Here is a 21,192-nt window from a genome sequence, read left to right on the forward strand (position 1 = left end):
GGGCGGTGCTGGTTGAAAAGGGGCGGGGCCACCACGCGTGGGCGGGATGACGTGGAGGGGGCGCGGTCTCGGAGAGGGCGCGTGGCGGTGAAGGAGTGGGCGGGACTCCTTCACCTCTTGCCCGCGGAGGGGCGTGGCCTGCGTAAGGGGGCGTGGTGCCAGGAGACGTATGGGGGTCGCGACCTGTGGAACCGGTGTGGGGCGGGGATAATGAGGCTATTTCCGGTGTAAGATGGCGCAGTCCACGCCGTTGCTGGCAGGTTGGTTATTTCAATCAGTGTAGGTTTATGAAATGGAGTAGCCCGGTCTCTGCTTGCTGAAACAGCATATAATGTCGATTTCCATGTGCTGCTTATGCTTTGTTGATGCCGGAGGTGGTTGGTTGACGTTGAATTACCTGTTGTAATTCAATAGTTTTCCTGACATTTGTGTGTGCACTAACATGGTGGTGGAAGGTGTAGGTTTGCAGCAAACAGTGGAAAGGCCCAGGGACCACTATTATAGGGTGGTCACTATTAGCAGGTGAAGGGGTATCCAGAGGTGATTGAAACACAACAAATTCTTTCAGGGATTCCCAGGGTTGTTCCAGGAAAGATGTTTCCCCCTGGCAGGTGGAAGGGGAATCTAGACCAGAGAACCCAGTCTGAGAGTAAGGGCCAGGTTCTTTAGCACTGATCTGAGGAGGAATTTCTTTTAGTCAGTTTTTCTTTTTGTCTTGTAGTTTAAGTTTGTGTCACAAGTAGGCTTATACTAACACTGCAATGAAGTTACTGTGAAAATCCTCTAGTTGCCACATTCCAGCGCCTGTTTGAGTACACTGAGGGAGAATTTAGCGTAGCCATTGCACCCAACTAGCACATCTTTCAGACTTTGGGAGGAAACTGGAGCACCTGGAGGAAACCCATGCACATGTGAAGAACATACAGACAGTGACCCAAGCCAGTGGGAAACTGACACTGAGTTTGAAAATTAGCCATAATCTAATTGAACAGTGGGGCAGGCTCAGGAGGGTTTAGTGGCTGTTCCTGCTCCCATTTCCCCTGTCCCTATCATTGACCTGGGAGAGGATTGGTGACCTTGCATTTAGAGGGGGGGTTCTGGATGGAAGTTTCTTATTTTGAGAGGTGAGGGTGAGAAATAAGCTGTCTAAATTTTACCAAATTGAAAACAAAGCAGACAACCAGAAGGAGTGAAATGAAGTGGGAAAACTAAATGCTGGAAATATAGGTCAAGCAACATCTGTTGAGAGTGGGTGATGGATAATGTTTCAAATTGATGGCTTTTCATTAGAAAATTTGCATCTTGGATTTTTTTTTGATGTGGGTGAATTGTATGTTAATTCTTTCGGATGACCAGACAGAATACAAGAATAATATAGCCAGTTTCTAGTTTCTTAAATAAAATAATCAAACTTTAACTTCATATTTGTATATTAATAATTCCTGATTGGGTCAATCCTTAATTGAATAAATATCAATTGCAAATGATGAGTGAATGCAGTGAAGGTGTTTGCTCAGAGTATATTAAACTTTGATACAGATATAAACTGTGGTGAGCATATAGAGTTGCAGTGTAACCCAGAAATAAAATCGGTGTTACAGGCCTATATTTAGCACCCAGATGACAATGGTAGGATATTGCCATTGGCGATTGTGAAGAGAGATTTTTGGACCTTCTCTGTCTGACACCTTGCTATTTCTCTCTCACTTTTAAATACTGCTTGAAAGCATCTGTTTGCTTTGGATCATCTTTTGTAATTCCTCTAATACTTACCTGTTTTTCCCAGATGAGATTCCCTGAGTTGTTTATGCTATATGAGTGAGTGGTTGCCTTTGTTTAAAATGGTTTAGTGTAGGTGTCCTAGTTCTTTGGGACATAATTCAGTTCACCTTTGGCACACGGAGAAAAAAACCCCTGACTCCCAAATTGATCAACCACAATGTTATTACTTTTCAAAAATTGGTGTAAAACATTTAGATGTGATTTACATCTACAGTAGTTTCCCTGTGACTTGCAGATGCAGTAAAGAGGGTATTTGGAGGAAGTGACAATTGTAATTATTTTTGTGATAACAAGTTTTACATTTTTTTAAAGAAAATAAAAGATTTGTAGAAGTGGGAATTATCTGGCATAAGTTTTTGAAATGCTGCCTGCGCCATAGACTGCGATCAGTAAGGATAGGTAACAGCACCCCTGCCACAATTGTCCTCGACGCTGGTGCCACCAAAGATGTGTTCCCAGCCCCTTACTAAACTCCTAATACATTTACGACTGTGTGGCCAAATTCTGCCTCGCCTTCATTTTCAAGTTTGCTGATAATACCACCATGGTGGCTCAGATCTTGAGCAAAGATGAGACAGAATACAGGAAAGAGTGAATCTGGTGAAATGGTGCAACGACAATGACAGGAAGATGAGTGGAAAATCAAATTGCATGGAGGGTGTGGAAAGTCTGCAGAGAGATCTGGATAGGCTGAGTGAGTGGGCAAGGACCTGGCAGATGGAATATAACCTCAGCAAATATGAGGTTATCCACTCTGGTATGCAGGGGAGGTCCTATGAGGAGAGACTGAGGGATTTGGGGTTGTTTTCACTGGAAAGAAGGCAGCTAAGAGGGGATCTTATAGAAACATATAAGATGATTAGAGGTTTAGATAGGGTGGATGGTGATAGCCTGTTTCCTCGGATGGAGAAAGCTAGCACGAGGGGGCATGGCTTTAAATTAAGGGGGGGTAGTTATAGGACGGATGTCAGGGGCAGGTTCTTTACCCAGAGGGTGGTGAGGGACTGGAATGCCCTGCCTGCTGCAGTTGTAAATGCGCCTAGTTTGGGGGCATTTAAGAGATTGGTGGATAGGTTTATGGACGAAAAGGGATTGGTTTAGATTAGTGGGTCAATGTTTTTTTTTAAAAATAAGACTGGTCGGCGCAACATTGTGGGCCGAAGGGCCTGTTCCGCGCTGTAATGTTCTATGTTCTATAATAGTAGGAGGGATTATTATTTAAAGAGTGAAAAGCTGCAGCGGGACATGGGGGTCCTTGTGTACGAATCGCAAAAACTCAGTCTGCAGGTGCAGTGGGTGATCAAGAAGGCGAATGGAATGTTGGCCTTTATAGTGAGGGGGATAGAATATAAAAGCAGGGAGGTCTTGCTGCAACTGTACAGGGCACTGGTAAGGCTGCAGCTGGAGTACTGTGTGCAGTTTTGGTCCCCTTATTTGTGAAAGTATACATTGGCCTTGGAGGGAGTACAGAGAAGGTTCACCAGGCTGATTCCGGAGGTGAGGGAGTTAGCTTATGAAGAGAGATTGAATAGACTGGGCCTGTACTCGTTAGAGTTTAGAAGGCTGAGGGGGGATCTTATAGAGACATATAAGACAATGAAAGGGCTAGATAGGGTAGAGGTAGAGAGATTCTTCCCACTTAGAAAGGAAAACAGAACTAGAGGGCACAATCTCAAAATAAGGGGGGAGCAGTTTAGAACAGAGTTGAGGAGGAACTTCTCCGCTCAAAGGGTGGTGAATCTCTGGATTCATGAGGCTACCTCGTTAAATATATTTAAGTCACGGGTAGATAGGTTTCTGATAGACGAGGGAATTAAGGGTTACGGGGAGAAAGCGGGAAAGTGGAACTGATCCACTTCAGATCAGCCATGATCTTATTGAATGGCGGGGCAGGGTCGAAGGGCTAGATGGCCTACTCCTGCTCCTATTTCTTATGTTCTCCCTCAATTTCAGTAAAATTAAGGAGGTAGTCATCAACTTCAGAAAATGTAGTGAAGGAAGTGCCCCTGTCTACATCAGTGGAAATGGTCGAGCACTTCAAGTTTCCAGGTGTCAAGATCACCACGCTGGCCCCGTAGTTAAGAAAGCCCATCAATGCCTCTACTTTCACAGGAGGTTAAGGAAATTCGGTATGTCTGCTACAACTCTCTCCAATTTTTACAGCTGCGTTATAGAAAGTGTCTTCTTTATCACAAGTTGGTATGGCTCCTGCTCTGACTGCAAGAAATTACAAAGGGTTATGAATGTAGCCCAGTCCATCTCTCAAACCAGCCTCCCATCCGTTGACTCGATCTACACTTCCTGCTGCCTCGGAAAAGCAGCCAGCATAATTAAGGATCCCATGCACCCTGAACGTAGTACACTCTTCCACCTTTTACTGATGGGAAAAGATACTCAAAATCTGAGAATGCGTACCAACCAGTTCAAGAACAGCTTCTTCCCTGAAGGGTTCTGTCATATATTAAGCTGATCATTCTCTTCACCATATCTGTAACTAAACTTTATTCTGCACTCCTTTCCTTCTCCCCATGTACTCTGAATGATGGTCTGGATAGCATGCAAGAAACAATATTTTTCACTGTATCCTCCTACATGTGACAATGATAAATCAAACCTAAAATATTAGAAAACAGATTACACTGTCCAAATAAAGGAATATTTTGCATCCATTTTTGAGGAGGCAAATTGTCTTGAGGTAGTTGACGGTAATGTGTTGTTCATTCTGGTGAAGAACATAGGAAATAGGAGCAGGAGTAGGCCATCTAGCTCTTCGAGCCTGCCCCGCCATTCAATAAGATCATGGCTGATCTGTCGTGGCTCAGTTCCACATTCCTGCCCTCTCCCCATAACCCTTAATCCCCTCGCTTATCAAAAACCCATCAACCCGCGTCTTAGAAATATTTAGCGAGGCAGCCTCCACCACCTCAACGGGCAGAGAATTCCAGAGATTCACCACCCTTTGAGTGAAGAAGTTCCTCCTCAACTCCGTTCTAAACTGCCCCCCCTTTATTTTGAGGCTGTGCCCCCTAGTCCTACTGTCCTTTCTGAGCGGGAAGAGTCTCTCCACCTCTATCCTATCCATCCCATTCATCATCTTATATGTCTCAATGAGATCTCCCCTCATTCTTCTAAACTCTAACAAGTACAAGCCTAGTTTATTCAGCCTCTCCTCATAGCTCAACCCCCTCAACTCCGGTATCAGCCTAGTAAACCTCCTCTGCACTCCCTCCAAGGCCAAAATATCCTTGCGTAAGTACGGCGACCAAAACTGCACACAGTACTCCAGCTGCGGCCTCACCAATGCCCTATACAGCCGCAGCAAGCCCTCCCTACTTTTATATTCAGTCCCCCTCACTATGAAGGCCAGCATCCCATTTACCTTCCTGACTACCTGCTGCATCTGCAGGCTGGGTTTTTGCAACTCGTGCACAAGGACCCCGAGGTCTCTCTGCACCGTCGCCTGCTGCAGTTTTTCGCCACGTAAGTAATAGTCCTTCCTACCATTATTCCTACCAAAGTGGACCACCTCGCACTTGCCAACATTAAATTCCATTTGCCATTTCCTGGCCCATTTGCCCAGCCTATCTAGATCCTTCTGCAGACTCTCCACACCCTCCGCGCAATTTGCCGTTCCACCAATCTTGGTGTCATCAGCAAATTTCGACACCATACACTCGGTTCCCTCCTCCAGATCATCTATATAAATGGTAAATAGCTGAGGCCCCAGCACCGACCCCTGGGGCACTCCACTAGTCACCAACCGCCAATCCGAATAGCACCCATTAACCCCCACTCTCTGCTTCCTATTTGACAACCAATCCTCTATCCACGCTAACACCCTACCCCCAACTCCATGTCCCCTTACCTTCTGCAATAACCTCTTGTGAGGTACCTTGTCAAACGCCTTCTGAAAATCAAGAAAGACCACATCCACCGGCTCTCCTCTATCCACCGTCCTAGACACAACTGCTTCTGTGGAGCACTTGAACCCATGGTTAAACAGTAGCTGTGCTCCCTCTGGGCAAAAGTTTCAAGCATTTGACCAGTCCAAGTTTCTTTGCCCCAGTATAATTCTTTTGTAGGAGAAACCTGTATTTTTGGAAATAAAAGCAAATGTCCCCAGGGTGTGTCAGAGACAAAAATAATGTTCTTCAAAGATCTACCTGTCCTAGATGCAACATGATTGATATTGAACAACATTAGTGCGGTTTCTTTGTGCTTCTGAGATAGGAGACTCATAATACTGCATCTTTGAAGCATAGAATTGTTAAGTTTAACAAGTCGTTTAGATGTTTCTGTTGACTTTTTTTATTCATTGAAAGTGTACAGCTGACCTCCAGTAGAAACTGAGTGCTATGAAATGACACTGTGAGGCGGTTAAGTAAGTCTCGATGAGTTAATTTTTACTGAAATTAATCCAGGTTTTGCTCATCCTTTACACTATGTCTTTGAGTCAATTCTTCCAATGATGTACGGAAGTTTAAAAAATGAAAAAGCAAACATAGATTTGACTATTCCAAAGCTCTTTTAGCCAAACTCACATTTTCCACCTTGTGTGAATTTGTACTTGTTCAAAATTCTGCTGCTCACACAAGCTCCCATCTCCCCCATGCTCGCTCATCTATATTGGCTTCCTTGTACGCAACACCTTGATTTTGAATTCCTCCATGGCCTTGCCTCTCTCAAGGCACTCCTTCAAACCTACTTGTTTGACCAAGCATTTGGTCACTGACGCTGTTATCTCCTAATGCAACATGGTGCCAAATTCTGTTCAATCATTCCCATGAAGCACCTTGTGGTATTTTACTAGACTATAGGCACAATATTGGATTGTTATTGGAAAGATGCCCTTGGAAAGATGTTCAAGCTTCAGTACAAGGGAAGGGGGTCGGAAGCTGGGGAGGGGAATTTAACACATGGAGTGTCACAGGGATCAGTGGTTGGGCCCTTAGCTTTTGCTGATGTATGTATGAATAATCTAGATGAGGTGTCGGGACATCTTGTTGAAGTTGTACAAGACATTTGTAAGGCTACATTTGGAATACTGTGTACAGTTCTGGTCACCCTATTATAGAAAGGATATTATTAAACTAGAAAAAGTGCAGAAAAGATTTATAGGATGCTATCAGGACTTGATGGTTTCAGTTATAAAGAGAGGCTGGATAGACTAGGATTTTTTTCCCTAGTGCGTAAGAGGCTGAGAGGCAATATTATGGAGGCCTGTAAAATAATGAGGGACAAAGGTAAGGCAGATAGTCAACATCTTTTCCTAAAGATAGGGGAGTCTAAAACTAGAGGGCATAGGTTTAATCTGAAGGGTGAGAGATTCGAAGGAGTGCAAAGGGGCACTTTTTTCACTCAGAGCGTGGTGAGTGCCTAGAATGAGCTGTTACAGACGGGTACAATTTTGTCTTTTTAAAAAGCATTTAGACAGTTACATGGGTAACATGGAGGGATATGGGCAATTGGGACTAGCCAATGGTAAAAATTGGGCAACATGGCCAAATTGGGCCGAAAGACCTGTTTCCATGCTGTAAACCTCTGTGACAATTCTCTCTTTTTTTGAGAAAAACAACAACGGAAGGTGGAAGTGCAGTGGATACAATGTGCATTGAGTTTCAGAATGCCTGTGAGAAGTTACCACAGAACAGAGGATTGGAAGTAGAGTAACAGAGTGGATTTAAAAACTGTTCTGAAGGGAAGACATGGAGGGTTGGAATGAAGGTCCTTTTTCTCAGAGTAGTTGATAATGAGTTGCTGTGTTATTTGATTGAGAGTGCACTATATCTTGTGATACCAGCCATTCAGAGACATTATCACGTACTGTATTCATATGATGCTCAGTTGGAAAGTATATCAAGATTGATAGATTCCAGGACTTGCAGGAGATATAGAAACAGGGTAGAAATGAAGATTTAAGGTAGAAGATGAACCATGTTCTTATTGAATGATGGAGCAGGCTCGAGGGGCTGTATGGTCATTCTTGTTCCTATTTGGATAGGAGATTGCTTTCATTGGAACACTTTCCCCTTTTACTTGGGGCAGGGGGACGCATTTCTGCATGTTGATGTGAAGGTCAAAAATCCCTGCTGTTACATATGGTGGCTTTGAGTGACAGTTTCAGAGTAGTATAGTCAGAGTATCATCCAAACTTGAGAAAAGGATGAAATAAATATGTTTCCAGACTGGAATGAACGAGTGCTGTCCTGAATCTCCTGATAAATGAACCTCATATTGATAAATTACCACAATCGTCATCTTGTTAATCTTCTGATCAGTCATAGAATCCCACAGTACAGACTGAGGACACTTGTCCCATCAAGTCTGCACCAAACACAATCCCACCCAGGCCCTATCCCCATAACCCCATTCATTTATTCTAGCTAGTCCCCTGACACTAAGGTGCAATTTAGCATGGCCAATCCACCTAATGCACACATCTTTGGAATGTGGGAGGGAAAAGGAGCTTCCAGAGGAAACCCACACAGATGCAGGAAGGATGTGTGACCTCCACATAGACAGCGACCCAAGCTGGGAATCGAACCTGGATCCCTGGCGCTGTGAGGCGGCAGTGCTAACCACTGTGCTGCCATGCTGCCTTACGTTATCACTAGGCTTGAAGTCATATAGAATGCCACTTTTCACCTTTTGCAACAGGTTAAATCGTAATTTTACGAATAGTGGGAAATATGTTTCCAGTGACCCTTCTGATTTTGTGTTACAGTTCGAGGCTCTGAAGGAATTTATATGCTCAATGGTCCTCCAGCCTACACAGAAAATACCTCTTTCGCCAGGTATTTTGTATAGCTTTTTCATTGCACTTGTGAATCGTTTGTGGATTATGAAATTTATGTTCATGTCAGCTGAGGTGTTCAGCTGGCAGCACACTCACCTCTAAGCCAGAAGATTTTGGTTCAAATCCCCACTCCCGGGGGCTTGAGCACAAAAATCAAAGCTGAGGGTGGGCTGCCCCATCTGTGCCATCTTTAAACCAAAGCCCTGCCTGCCTTTTCGAGTCCACAGCACTGTTTTGGAGAAGAGCAGAGGAGTTCTCCACTGTCCTGGCCCTAACCCTGGCCAATATTTATCCAGTGATCAGTATCACAAAAACTGATTACCAGGTGGGGATTATCACATTGCTGTTTGTGGGAGCTTGCTACCTGCAAACTGACTGCCCCATTTCCTACACTACAACAATGACAACACTTAAAGTACCTCACTGGCTGTGGAACAATTTGAGACATCCAGTGGGCATGAAAAGGAAATAAAATTACAAATCTCCCTATCTATCTTTTGAACTTAAAACTTTCCCAGTGGTACAGACAGTGTGCATTAGCATCAAGTAACATAGAAACATAGAAAAACTACAGCACAATACAAGTCCTCCGGCCCACAAAGTTGTGTCGAACGTGTCCCTAAGTAACAGGATATGGGGAATTATAATTGCAGTTCCAAGCCACAAATTCCTAATAGTGATGGGGACAGGGATCAATGCTGACAGCTGTTTCTATCTAAGCAAGGAAGATTCAGCTCTGCATCACTCTTCATCATCTCATTAGCCCAGCTGTAGCCAGGCAATGGTAGAATCCCTATAGTACGGAAGGTGGCCATTCAGCTCATCGAATCTGCACTCATTCTCCAAAACAGCATCTTACCCAGGCCCATCTCCCTGCTGTATTCCCAAAACCCCGTGCATTTACCATGGCTAATCCACCTAACCTGCACATCTTTGGACACTAAGGGGAAAATTAGCATGGTCAATCCACCCAATTCCTCTTCGGACTATGGGAGGAAACCAGAGCACATGGAGGAAACCCACGCAGACACAGGGAAAATGTGCAGAGTGCACAGACAGGAACCTGGGTCTCTGGCGCTGTGAATCACCAGTGCTAACCACTGTGGAAAGCAAGGCACTTAAACATACCCAGATTAGAGAAGGAATGGGCGACTGACAAGTAGGAGGTGGAGAAGGGTGATTGTGGTGACCTCCAACAAAAAAGGGGTGAAACCAAAAGAAGGAGAAGAGTAAAAGAATGTCCAGAAATAGACTGCGTGTCTCTCAGATCCCTCAGGCAGAAAATGATGGGCTCTTTGGAAAATCACCTCCACACTAAAAATGAATGCTTTTATTCATGAGCAAGCCAGGAACAAATTAAGTTTGAAGAACCAATTGTATTGATTGCTTATCATATTACCTATTGCAAATCTCACATCAACAGGGGGATAGTACTTCATTTGCTCTTCCCATTTTTCAAATACGTATATGTTTTAATGAATTTTCTTGGGCAAAATAGTTTCTTGGGGGGAGGAACCTGGAAGAATACTTTCAGTGTGTATCATTTTGAATTCTGGTAATCGTGTTTCTCTTTTTGTGTTTTGCAGAGATGACAGGAGAAACTGCAAAGGCTTCACTTTCAGCAAAGATGGTTCTTTGTTTGCTTGGTGCAATGGGGAAAAGTCAGTAGTGACCTTCAGTTTCTAATCACAAAGCCTCCTATTTGTAAAATTGGCCTCGTACTTTAAGCTTCCTCCTTTAACTGCGTTCCTGTCGCAGCAAAATACTTCCAACCAATGTTGAGCCTAATACTTGAAAGTTTCAGTTAGTGGGGTTGGCGCAACTTGATCACGCCACCATATTTTGAAGTGCTGTGTTGATATTTGAATGGGCAGGAGAAGTGGAGACCTGACAGACAAGACAATACTCGATGAATAAGTGTACCATCCACATGCATGATTCGCTATTGCATTTATATATTTAAGCGCCTACCGAGCCAGTTAGCAAAGCCCTTTCCTTTTTCTGTGCCGTGTTATACTGAGCACTGTATAACCAATTTTGATTATCTTTGTTTGAATAGTTTCTCCTTTTTTTTTCTCTCCAGTGTCAAAATCGTGCGTACTCGTGACGGTCAACTGTTGCACTCTCTCGACCTACCTCGAGTGGCATTGCTGGCATTCTCTCCTCAGAGCCACATCTTGACAACGTGGCAACCATATATGAGTGAGTAACTAAACTTATAGTTTGGCACTTTGTTGTAATTGCACCAACTAGCACAGCACAGTAGTTAGTTCGCACTGCTGCCTCACAGCGCCAGGAACCCGGGTTCAATTCTGGCCTTGGGTGAATGTCCGTGTGGAGTTTGCACATTCTCCCCCTGTTTGAGTGCATTTCTTTCAGGTGCTCCGGTTTCCTCCCACACACCAAAGATGTGCAGGTTAGGTTGATTGGTCATTGCTAAATTGTCCTTCGCAGGGATAAATACGTGGAATTGTCATCGGTGCAAATTTGATGGGCTGAATGGCCACCTCCTGCACAGTAGCGATTCTATTCTATGACATGGCTGTGTTGAAAGGAGGTGGGGGTGGGTTGCTGCTTGCTCAATAATTTGTCTTTTGGTTTGGGAAAGAGTAAAAGCAGTAATTTTTATTTTATTTTGATGTTCTATCAGTATGATAGAATGTGACTGCCCCATGAGCTAAACGTCTGACCTGTTGCAGAGGAAGTAATAAGCCAAGTGCTTCCACCAAGTGAGAGTTGGCAGTCAGAGAGCAAGCACTTTTAGCCACAGCTATCCAACCCTTTTGTTGTCATTGGCCACAGAAGTGGCCTGGAAACCACACATACATGAAGTTTAAGCCCATGTCCTGTTTCACTTGTGCATATCTCAAGTTGGCTGGTATCAGCCAAGAATTCTGTTCTGACTTAAGATTCATCCAACAAAACAACCCAGCCCACCAATCACAGCCCAGAAAGTGCAGATCAGGATTAGGCTCAGCTGTGGTGATGCCTGCATTCCCTTTCAACATCTACTGATAAACTTAAAACTTAAATTAGAATTAGTTATTAGTGTCACAAGTAGGCTTATGTTTCCAGTGCAATGAAGTTACCGCGAAAATTTCCTCATTGCCACATTTGGGCATCTGTTCGGATACACTGAGGGAGAATTTAGTATGGCCAGTGCACCAAATCAACAGGTCTTTCAGACTGTAGGAGGAAACTGGAGCACCCAGAGGAAACCCAAGCCGAGAATCAAACCCGAGTCCCTGTTGCTGTGCCACCATGCAGTTGAGAAAGGCACGTTGGAATATGTGCAAGCTGAAGAACTACACTCAATCACAAGGAATCAGTATCTTGAAAGAGAGACCATTAACAACAAAATGAGTCTAAAATGACTATCTGGATCTTTCGCAACATGAAGTACATAAGCATCACACCTGAGGCACCATGTAACGAATAGATTTAAGTGCAAACCCTGAGAAATTAATGAGTAAAATATTCAAAATCTTGACAAAATTAAATGTATATTAATTTTGGCCGCCTGTTTATTAGGTGTACGGTACAGACTTTATCATCTTATGAAATCCAGTGCCCCTGGGCATTTCCAAGGTCACTTAATGGAAAAACAAACATTAATTGTAATTATTCACATGAAAGCTGTTTAAACTTATGGCTTTGATATTTTAAGGGCATTGTGTTGTTTACAGCAAGTTGATCGTTCCTTTTTATTTTAGATTTATTTTGTTGGCTCGATTGTGCAATTTTCTTCCTGTTATTTATTGCTTGCGGCTTTTGGTAGAAATGGGAATGGTATGAGGGCATTCCGAATCATTAATCATTCTCGAATGATGACATAGTTGTAATGTCACTGAACTTGTCCTTTAGAGGCTTGGGTTAATGTCCTAGGGGGTCATGGGTTCAAATCCCTCTGTGGTAGCTGCTGGAATTTAAATTCAGTTAATAAAAATGGGATATAAAGTTAATCTCAGTAATGGTAATCAGGAAACTATCGTTTTTTTTTTCAAAAAGCCCACGAGGTTCACTGATATCCTTTTAAGGAAGGAAATCGGCCATCCCTTGGTCCAGATTGTATGTGACTTCAGGCCACGTCTCTTAACTGCACTCTGAAATGGTTCAGCAAGCCACTCAGCCGAAAGGCAATTAGGATGGGCAACAAATACTGGCCTTGCCAGCAATGCCCACATCCCATCAAAGAATTAAAAAAAAGGCCTGAGTAGGTTGGTGGAGGTGAAAACCTGGAATCATTTAAAAGATGGATTTGGGAGACATTGGAAGTGTGGATTGTACATTCTATCTGGGTAGATGAGTTTGTGGGGATAACGTGGTCATTTTTGTCATCAAGGCAGTATTTATGGGTGGCACAGTCATTATGGTTAGTACTGCTGGCTTACAGCACCAGGAACCAGGTTGGATTCCTTGTTTGGGTCACTGTCTGTGGGAAGTTTGCACAAATACTCCTTGTGTCTGTGTGAATTTCCTCTGGGTGCTCTGGTTTCCTTCCCCAATCCAAAGATATGCAGGTTAGGTGAATTAGCTGTACTAAATTGCCCCTTAGTGTCAGGGGGACTAGCGAGGGTAAATGCGTGGGGTTATAGAAACATAGAAGATAGGAGCAGGATGAGGCCATTTGGCCCTTTGAGCCTGTTCTGCCATTCATTAAGATCACGGCTGATCATCCAACTCAATAGCCTAATTCTGCTTTATAGTTATGGGGATGGGGCCTGGGTGGGATTGTGATCGATGCAGACTCAACGGGCTGAGTAGCCTCCTTCTGCACTGTAGGATTCTATGATTATCCAAGTGTGGCGTCAAGTTGCCGAGCAAAACTGGAGTCAATGGAAATCAGGAGAGAAGACTCATTGTTTGGAGTCATACCTGGCACAAGGAAAGGTGGTTGTGGTTGTTGGGGCTTAATCATCATAGCTTTAGGACATCACTGCAGGAGTTCTTCATGGTAGTGACCTAGGCCCAACCATCTTCAGCTGCTTCACCAATGACCTTCCCTCCCTCATAAGGTCAGAAGTGGGAATGTTCACGGATGACTGCACAATATTCAGCACAATTCGCCGCTCTTCAGGTACTGAAGCAGCAATTCCATGTCCAAATGCAGCAAGTCCTGGACAATGTCCAGGTTTGGGCTGACAAGTGACAAGTAACATTCACACCACAGAAATGCCAGGCAATGACCATCTCCAACAGAGTGGATATGACCATTGCCTCTTCACATTCAATCTCATTACCACCACTAAATCCTGCACTATCAACATCCTGAGGGTTACAGTGGACCAGAAACTGAACTAGACTAGCCATATAAATACTGTGGTTACAAGAACAGGTCAGCGGCTTGAAACCCTGTGGTGAATAACTCACCTCCTGACCCCCAAAGCCTGTCCACCATCTACAAGGCACAAGTCAGGAGTGTGGTGGAATACTCTCCACTTGTCAAGATGAGTGCAGCTCTAATAACACTCAAGAAGCTTGACACCATCCAGGACACAGCAGCCCACTTGATTGGCATCTCATTCATCACCTTCATTGTTCGCTTCTTCCACAACCGACGCACAATGGCAGCAGTGTATACCATCCACAACATGCTTAGCAAGATTCCTTTGACAAGAGCCTTCCAAACCCACAAACTGTATCACCTAGAAGGATAGGGACGGCAGATACATGGGAACACTGCCACCTGCAAGTTCTCGTTCAAGCCACACACCATCCTGACTTGGAATTTTATCGCTGTCCCTTCGCTTTTCACTGTTGCTGTGTCAGTGCAAACAGCACTGTACCTACACCCCGTGGACTGCAGCAGTTCAAGAAGCTCAGCTCACTATCACCTTCTCAAAGGCAACTGGAAATGGATAATAAAAATGCCAGCGATAGCCACATCCTGTGAAATGATAAAATAAAATCCAAGCCTCTCTAGCCAACGTGCTTCCACTGGAACATGAGAGGATTTCTGTGCAGCATTGTGCACAAAGAATATTAAAATACAATTTCCCACTAAAGTCTACAGTTTTTTTTTAACAATTAATTTGAGCACCAGCATTTTAATTCTCAGTCCTGTTCATTTATCCTGCATAATTCTTTAGACTAATATAATGTCCCTGTGGTTGCTGAACGAATGTTTTTTCTGAATCTCCTTTTTCCTCCTTATCGATGCTTCTAATTTCCTATTTCTGCCTCCATTATTACCCTCCCGTTAACCTGTTTCATTAAGCCTTTTTTTCTGGTTAATTGTTCAGTAAGGAAATTACAGAATGCTGTTAACGGGAGGCCTAAGGCAGATCCTCCAGTGCTGTCAAATTAATCTATGGCTTGTCTGCTCCAGCCTGCCATGGTCTACCCTCCATAAACCTGAGGACATCCTGCCCATGTCCTCACCTACATTACCTTTCAGTCAGGTGGTGTTGTGACTTAATTCTCATCCTTGTTTTTTTATCCCTCCATGGCCTCACTGCTTCCTATCTCTGTAACCTCCTCCAGCCTATAACGTTCTGAGATATCTATGCTCCTCTAACTCTGGCCACTTGAACGTTCCCAATTTTAATCACTCTACTTCTCTTTCCTCCTTTAAGATACGTCTTAAAACCCACATCTTTCCCGAGGCTTTTGATCAGTCCTGTAACATTCTCTTATTTTGCCTGGTGTCAAATTTTGTTGATAACATCCCGTGAAGTGTTTTGGGATGTTTTAAAACATTAAACTTGCTATATAAATGCAAGCTATCATTCTGTGCCCGTATAATCGTAGCAGGTAATTATTAATGTTACTCACTGTGCATTCATGAATAAATTACTGCTCTGCTGTGCCCAGGTCTCATTTGGTCTCATTACTGGTGTCCATACTGACATGAGGACCATCTACAAATGGAGTAATTGTTTCTAAAATATGTCCATTGACTGGTACACAAACAAGTTTGCCTCCCTCCAATTTTGCTCTTACCTATCTGCTCTCACCAGAAACCTTAAGTATAGTGGTTGAGGGATATAAATTTTGGTCAACCTAATGGACACCTCATCCATTCATTAAGATATGCTATGAAACCGCATTGATTCTACAGACTGGAAGGTGGCACAATAGTTAGCACTGCTGCCTCACAGCGCCAGAGACCCAGTTTCAATTCCAGCCTTGGTCACTGTATGTGTGGAGTTTGCAAGTTCTCCTCGTGTCTGCATGGGTTTCCTCTGGGTACCCCAGTTTCCTCCCATGTCTAAAGATATGCAGGTTAAGTTGATTGGCCATGCTAAATTGCCCCTTGGTGTCAGGGGGATTAGCTGGATAAATACGTGAGGTTACAGGGATAAGGCCTGGGTGAATTGTTGTTGGTGCAGGCGCGATGGGCTGAATGGCCTCCTTTTGCATTGTAGAGGTTCTGAGATTCTATTCTATGATTCTACATTGATTCTATAACTTTTGTAACACAGTAAAAATCCGCAGAGAATTAAGTGACGTTAACTATCATCTGAAGGCCAGTTCTCTTGCATCAAATTTTCTCTTCAGTAACATTGAGCTTTTTTTCCCTTTGAGAAGGTGATACTGCTATATCGGCCTTGCTATTAAATTGCAAACAAGCATTTTATTCATCCATTCATGTAAAGTCTGTTGTGGCAGACCCTTCATTGTCGGGCCGGTGGCTATTCAATTATGCTAGCCTGAAACCTGGAAAATGCGTTTACTTTTTTGAGGTAGAAAAAACTGGCTGTAAGGCTTTTTGTGCCTTCTCTGTCTGACACCACCATAGTTGAAAAGAGGCCTATTGATCTTATTTAAGTACATATTAAATTTTAAGGACAGCAAAAGATATTTGGACCTAAATAAACCTGTTCATTATTGCAGGGAGGTGGGGTTTGACGCCACCTTCTCCCCATCTACCACAAACTTTCCTGTCTCCTGAAATACATCTATTTTATTAGCAGGGGTGACAATGGCCTGGTATTATGTTGGACTATTAATCCAGAAACTCAGCCAATGTTCTGGGGACCCAGGTTTGAATCCCTCCAAGGCAGATGGTTGAATTTGAATTTAATTAAAAAAAAAACTCATGTCAGGAAAAGGACACAGTAAGAAGCCTCACAACACCAGGTTAAAGTCCAACAGGTTTATTTAGGATCATGAGCTTTCGGAATGCTGCTCCTTCACTAGGCAGCATTCCGAAAGTTCGTAACTCCAAATAAACCTGTTGTGAGACTTTTTACTGTGCCCACCCCAGTCCAACACAGGCATCTCCACATCATGGGAAAAGGGGGCAGAGGACATGGTTTTAACATGATTGGCAAAAGAACCAGAGGTGAGATGAGGTGATTTATTTTCTTACACAGCAAGTTACAAAGATGTAGAATGCAGTTCCTGAAGAAGCAGGTGGTGGAGGGTTATACTGAATAGGAAGGTTACAAAGGGAATTGGATAAATCCTTGAAGAGGAGAAGGTTTGCAGAGTTAAGGTGAAAGAACAGGGGAGTGGGTTCAATTGGATAGCTTCATCAGAAGAGCTGGCACTTTGCCTCTCTGCTGAGTCATTCAATAAGATTAAGTCAGGTGACACCAAACCTGGGGGAACAGGGAAGACCATTTACTTCCTGGGAATTATGGAAGGTGTAGCGTAGATAAGTAATGAAGTGGTATCTTGCTATTGGTAAATGACTGCTGTGTGACTATTTTAGTCTGTAGCATGAAAAATAACCAAGCCTTGGAGATGAGCCTTTTCCATTCGTGCAGAGAGTTAAATAGATTTTTTGAAGATTTCTTAAATTCAGAGCTTTGGTTGAAGTCATTGAAATCCCACTTAAATCATTTAAAACTCCACGACTGCAGGGTGGCACAGTGTTTAGCATTGTTGCCTCACAGCAGCAGGGACCTGGGCTCAATTCCCAGCTTGGGTCACTGTCTGTGCAGAATCTGCATGTTCTCCCCCTGTCTGCATGGGTTTCCTCCGGGCGCTCTGGTTTCCTCCCACAGTCCAAAAGGCGTACTGGTTAGATGCATTGACCCAAATAGGCGATGGTGTGTAGTGACTAGGGGAATTTCACAGTAACTTAATTGCAGTGTTAATGTAAGCCTTACTTGTGACTAAAAAATAAACTTTACTTTTAAAATTTCCATCAATTACTATTTATGCCTGGTTGTATTGTCCTTCAAATTGGACATGGCAGGTAGACCAGGTGAATACATATTAAATTGTCATGCGGGAGAAACTGTTCCCACGTGTGAAGAGATTGCGAATGAGAAGACACAGTTTTCACACAGGGTGTGGTTCAGGTCTGGAATGCATTGCCTGCAAGTGTGGTGCAGGTTCAACTGAAGCATTCAAAAGGGATTTAGACTGTTATCTGTAAAGGAAGAATGTGTAGCATTATGGGGGAGAAGGTAGGAGAATGGTACTAAAGGAATTGTTCACTCAGAGCTAGTGCAGTCACATTGTAACAATTCCGCGATGCTCCTGTAGCCAACTATCCGGCTAACACTCATTGCCAGGGCGCACACATAAATAATGTTCACAAGCCTGGAGGTACATCTCAACAAATCAAATGTTTAAAAAAGGGGACGCAAATGGGCACAAAATTTTTTTTTTGAAAAGATTAAATTTTGATGACTTTTTGGAGATCTTCAGTGAATGGTGACTATTGCAAAGTGTACATATGATAGCTTCCAGTCCAAAGATGTATGGGTTAGATGGATTGGCCATACTAGTGTCAGGAGGGTTAGCAGGGTAAATATGTGGGGTTACGGAAATAGGGCTTGGGTGAGATTGTGGTCAGTGCAGACCTGATGGGCCAAATGGTCTCCTCCTGCATTGCAGGGTTTCTATAATTTAGCTAGATTTCTATCAAGAATAACAACATGGCTTTACACAGCAAGAAGTTTTAAAGTTGGTTGCTCTAAAATGTTTTTTTCCTGTCTTTAGCAAGCAAAAATAACCCTCAAGGGGAACCAAACCTGCAGATTTGGGATCTTAAAACTGGACAATGTCTCAAGTCATTCTTCCAAAAGAAAATGCAAGGCTGGTAAATATGAGAGGTTATGTATAGTAATTTACAATGTGTATTATATTATCACAGCAGAAATTGTTTTCAATGTGCAAGGTATTTAACGATATAATGGGACTTTAAAATGGATCTCTTCCTTCAATTATGGTGCACAAATGGAAGGTGCTTTATATAATCAATAACGGATGTTATTTTCAACTTGTATAGGACACTCCAGCCTCAGATTCATGAGAGTAGTTCCAGAGATGAGGATTTTTTAGTTGTGAAGGTAGATCGGAGAAGTTAGCAGTGTTTTCCTTGGAGAAAAGAAGGTTAAGAGGAGATCTGATCGAGGTTTTCAAAATCATGATGGGTCAGGACAGAGTAGATGAGGAATAAACTGTTCCCACTCATGAAAGAATCAAGAACAAGAGAGTGCAGATTCGAAATCATCAGCCAAAGAGCAAAAATAATCCAAGAAAAATATTTTCACACAGCAAGTAATTAATCGATCTGAGAATGTGATGGAGGCAGGTTCAGTTGAGGCAGTCAGAAGGGATCTAGATTGTTACCTGAAAAAGAAGAATGATTTCATTTGATTTATTATTGTCACAGTGAAAAGTATGGTTTCTTCTGCACTATATAGAGAAAGCATACAGTTCATAGAGAAGGAAAGGAGAGAGTGCAGAATGTAGTGTTACAGTCATAGATAGGGTACAGAGAAAAATCAACTTAATGCGAGGTAAGTCCGTTCATAAGTCTGATGGCGGCAGGGAAGCTGTTTTTGAGTCGGTTGGTACGTGACCCCAGGCTTTTGTATCTTTTTCGCAACAGGAGAAGGTGGAAGAGAGAATGTCTGAGGTGCATGGTGTCTTTAATTATGCTGGCTGCTTTTCCGAAGCAGCAGGAAATGTTGACAGAGTCAATGGATGGGAGGCTGGTTTGCGTGATTGATTGTGCTAAGGGAATTGTTCATTTGGGAAATCAGTGCAGACACAATGGGCCAAATGGCTTCCTCCTGTGCTGTAAGAAATTTATGATTCTGTAGTTCCCTACATCAACTTAAGAAGTTGCATTATCTGTCTCAGCATTACAAATTTGCCCCTTAATGGCAGCTGAACTACTTGGGTCAAGAATACCAATAAAAGCAACTTGATGTTCAAGAGCATTCATATTCACCTGAGATGGTTTTGCGATTTTCATTGCGAGGAACGACTAGATGGGGGGAAAAAAACCCATGGTCCCTTTAATTTGCCTTTTAGCAGCCCAGAAGCTGCTTGATTCAATGATGGCTGAGTTGTCGACTAATCAAAGCATTCCATTTCAATCACACTCCACTGTACCAGACCCAGAAATTACATTTGAGAAACCTCCAGTTGTGCAGAGCTTCAGTGGTCCAAAGGCACCTGTTTCCTCCGAAGTGTGTTAGTCTCACCACATGTCATAGCTCAGATTACTCAACATTCCAAAATGATTACATGTGTAGTTACTTTTATATTGGGAGGCTGCCGTGCATGGCACTTTCTAGTATAAATTAAGCGAACTTCACACCTTTGTGGCAGAGCCTGAGACCCCACTTTTAATAGTCGTCTTTTCCCTTCCCAACCAGAGCTCAGCACCAGTGCAGAAGAGCAAAACCTGGCAGCTGTCAGTCTTCAGCTGCACAGCTAACTTTTGGAATATCAGTAAGAATACCACCACCCTCCACCCCCACCGCCAACATTCTCAATATCAATAAGAATTGCTGTACCCCCTCACTCCCCCTCCACCCCAATTTGGGAACTTCAAGGTTGTGAGGATTATTATCAACAAAAAGTACATTCTGTAGATAGTGCATCAAAGCATAGAAACTAGAAGCAGGACAAGGCCATTCAGCTCTTCGAGTCTGCTCCCCCATTCATTTTGATCATGGCTGATCATCGAATTCAATATCCTGATCCTGCCTTCCTCCTTTATCCCTTGATCCCTTTAGCCCCAAGAGTTATATCTAATTTCTTCTTGAAACCAGACAACATTTTGGCCCCAACTACATTCTGTGGTAGTGAATTCCACACAATTACCATTCTCTGGGCAAAGAAATTTCTCCTCACCTTAGTTCTAAAAAGTTTACCTCCTCACTTTCAAACTATGACCTCGAGTTCTGGACTCCCCCACCATTGGGAACATTCTTTCTGAGTCTGTCCTGTCTAAAACCCTGTTAGAATTTTATAAGTTTCTGTGAGATCCCCTCTCACTCTTCTAAACTCCAGTGAATACAATCCTAACCGACTTAGTCTCTCTTCATATGACAGACCTGCCATCCCAGGAATCAGTCTGGCAAACCTTCGCTGTACTCTGTCTATAACAAGGACATCCTTCCTCAGATAAGGAAACCAAAACTGTACACAATATTCCAGATGTGGCCTCACCAATGCCAAAAGATTCAGTCACTATTAATGAGAGAGCAGTGTAAGGTCAACAGCAAAATTCAAGTGGAAAATACTTGGAGATTATCAGTTGACCCATGCTAAAGCAATGTAGATAGTTTAAATGGATACCCATTCATATCTGTGAAGATTAGCTGACCACAGCAATGTTTTTACTCCCCTGGGTCAAAATAGTTGCCTCTGCTGACTGATATAACCATCATTTTGTCTTGCAATAAAATTGTCTG

The 21,192-nt window shown here is 43.1% G+C and overlaps 1 protein-coding gene across 1 annotated transcript in view; it reads left to right on the top strand.

Moving 5' to 3' along the window:
• The first annotated feature begins 172 nt into the window (after positions 1–172).
• Positions 173–21,192, top strand: part of eif2a (eukaryotic translation initiation factor 2A) — a 47,121-nt gene continuing 26,101 nt past the window's right edge. The window contains exons 1-5 of the mRNA XM_080185998.1: positions 173–260; positions 8,507–8,576; positions 10,165–10,239; positions 10,662–10,780; positions 18,479–18,578. Coding sequence (XP_080042124.1) covers positions 233–260; positions 8,507–8,576; positions 10,165–10,239; positions 10,662–10,780; positions 18,479–18,578 — 392 coding nt within the window. The 5' untranslated portion in view covers positions 173–232. The remainder of the gene's footprint in view (positions 261–8,506; positions 8,577–10,164; positions 10,240–10,661; positions 10,781–18,478; positions 18,579–21,192) is intronic.

The sequence above is a fragment of the Carcharhinus amblyrhynchos genome, chromosome 3 (genome assembly GCF_965287045.1).
Source record: "Carcharhinus amblyrhynchos chromosome 3, sCarAmb.v2.hapA, whole genome shotgun sequence".
NCBI classification, from domain to species: Eukaryota; Metazoa; Chordata; class Chondrichthyes; order Carcharhiniformes; family Carcharhinidae; genus Carcharhinus; species Carcharhinus amblyrhynchos.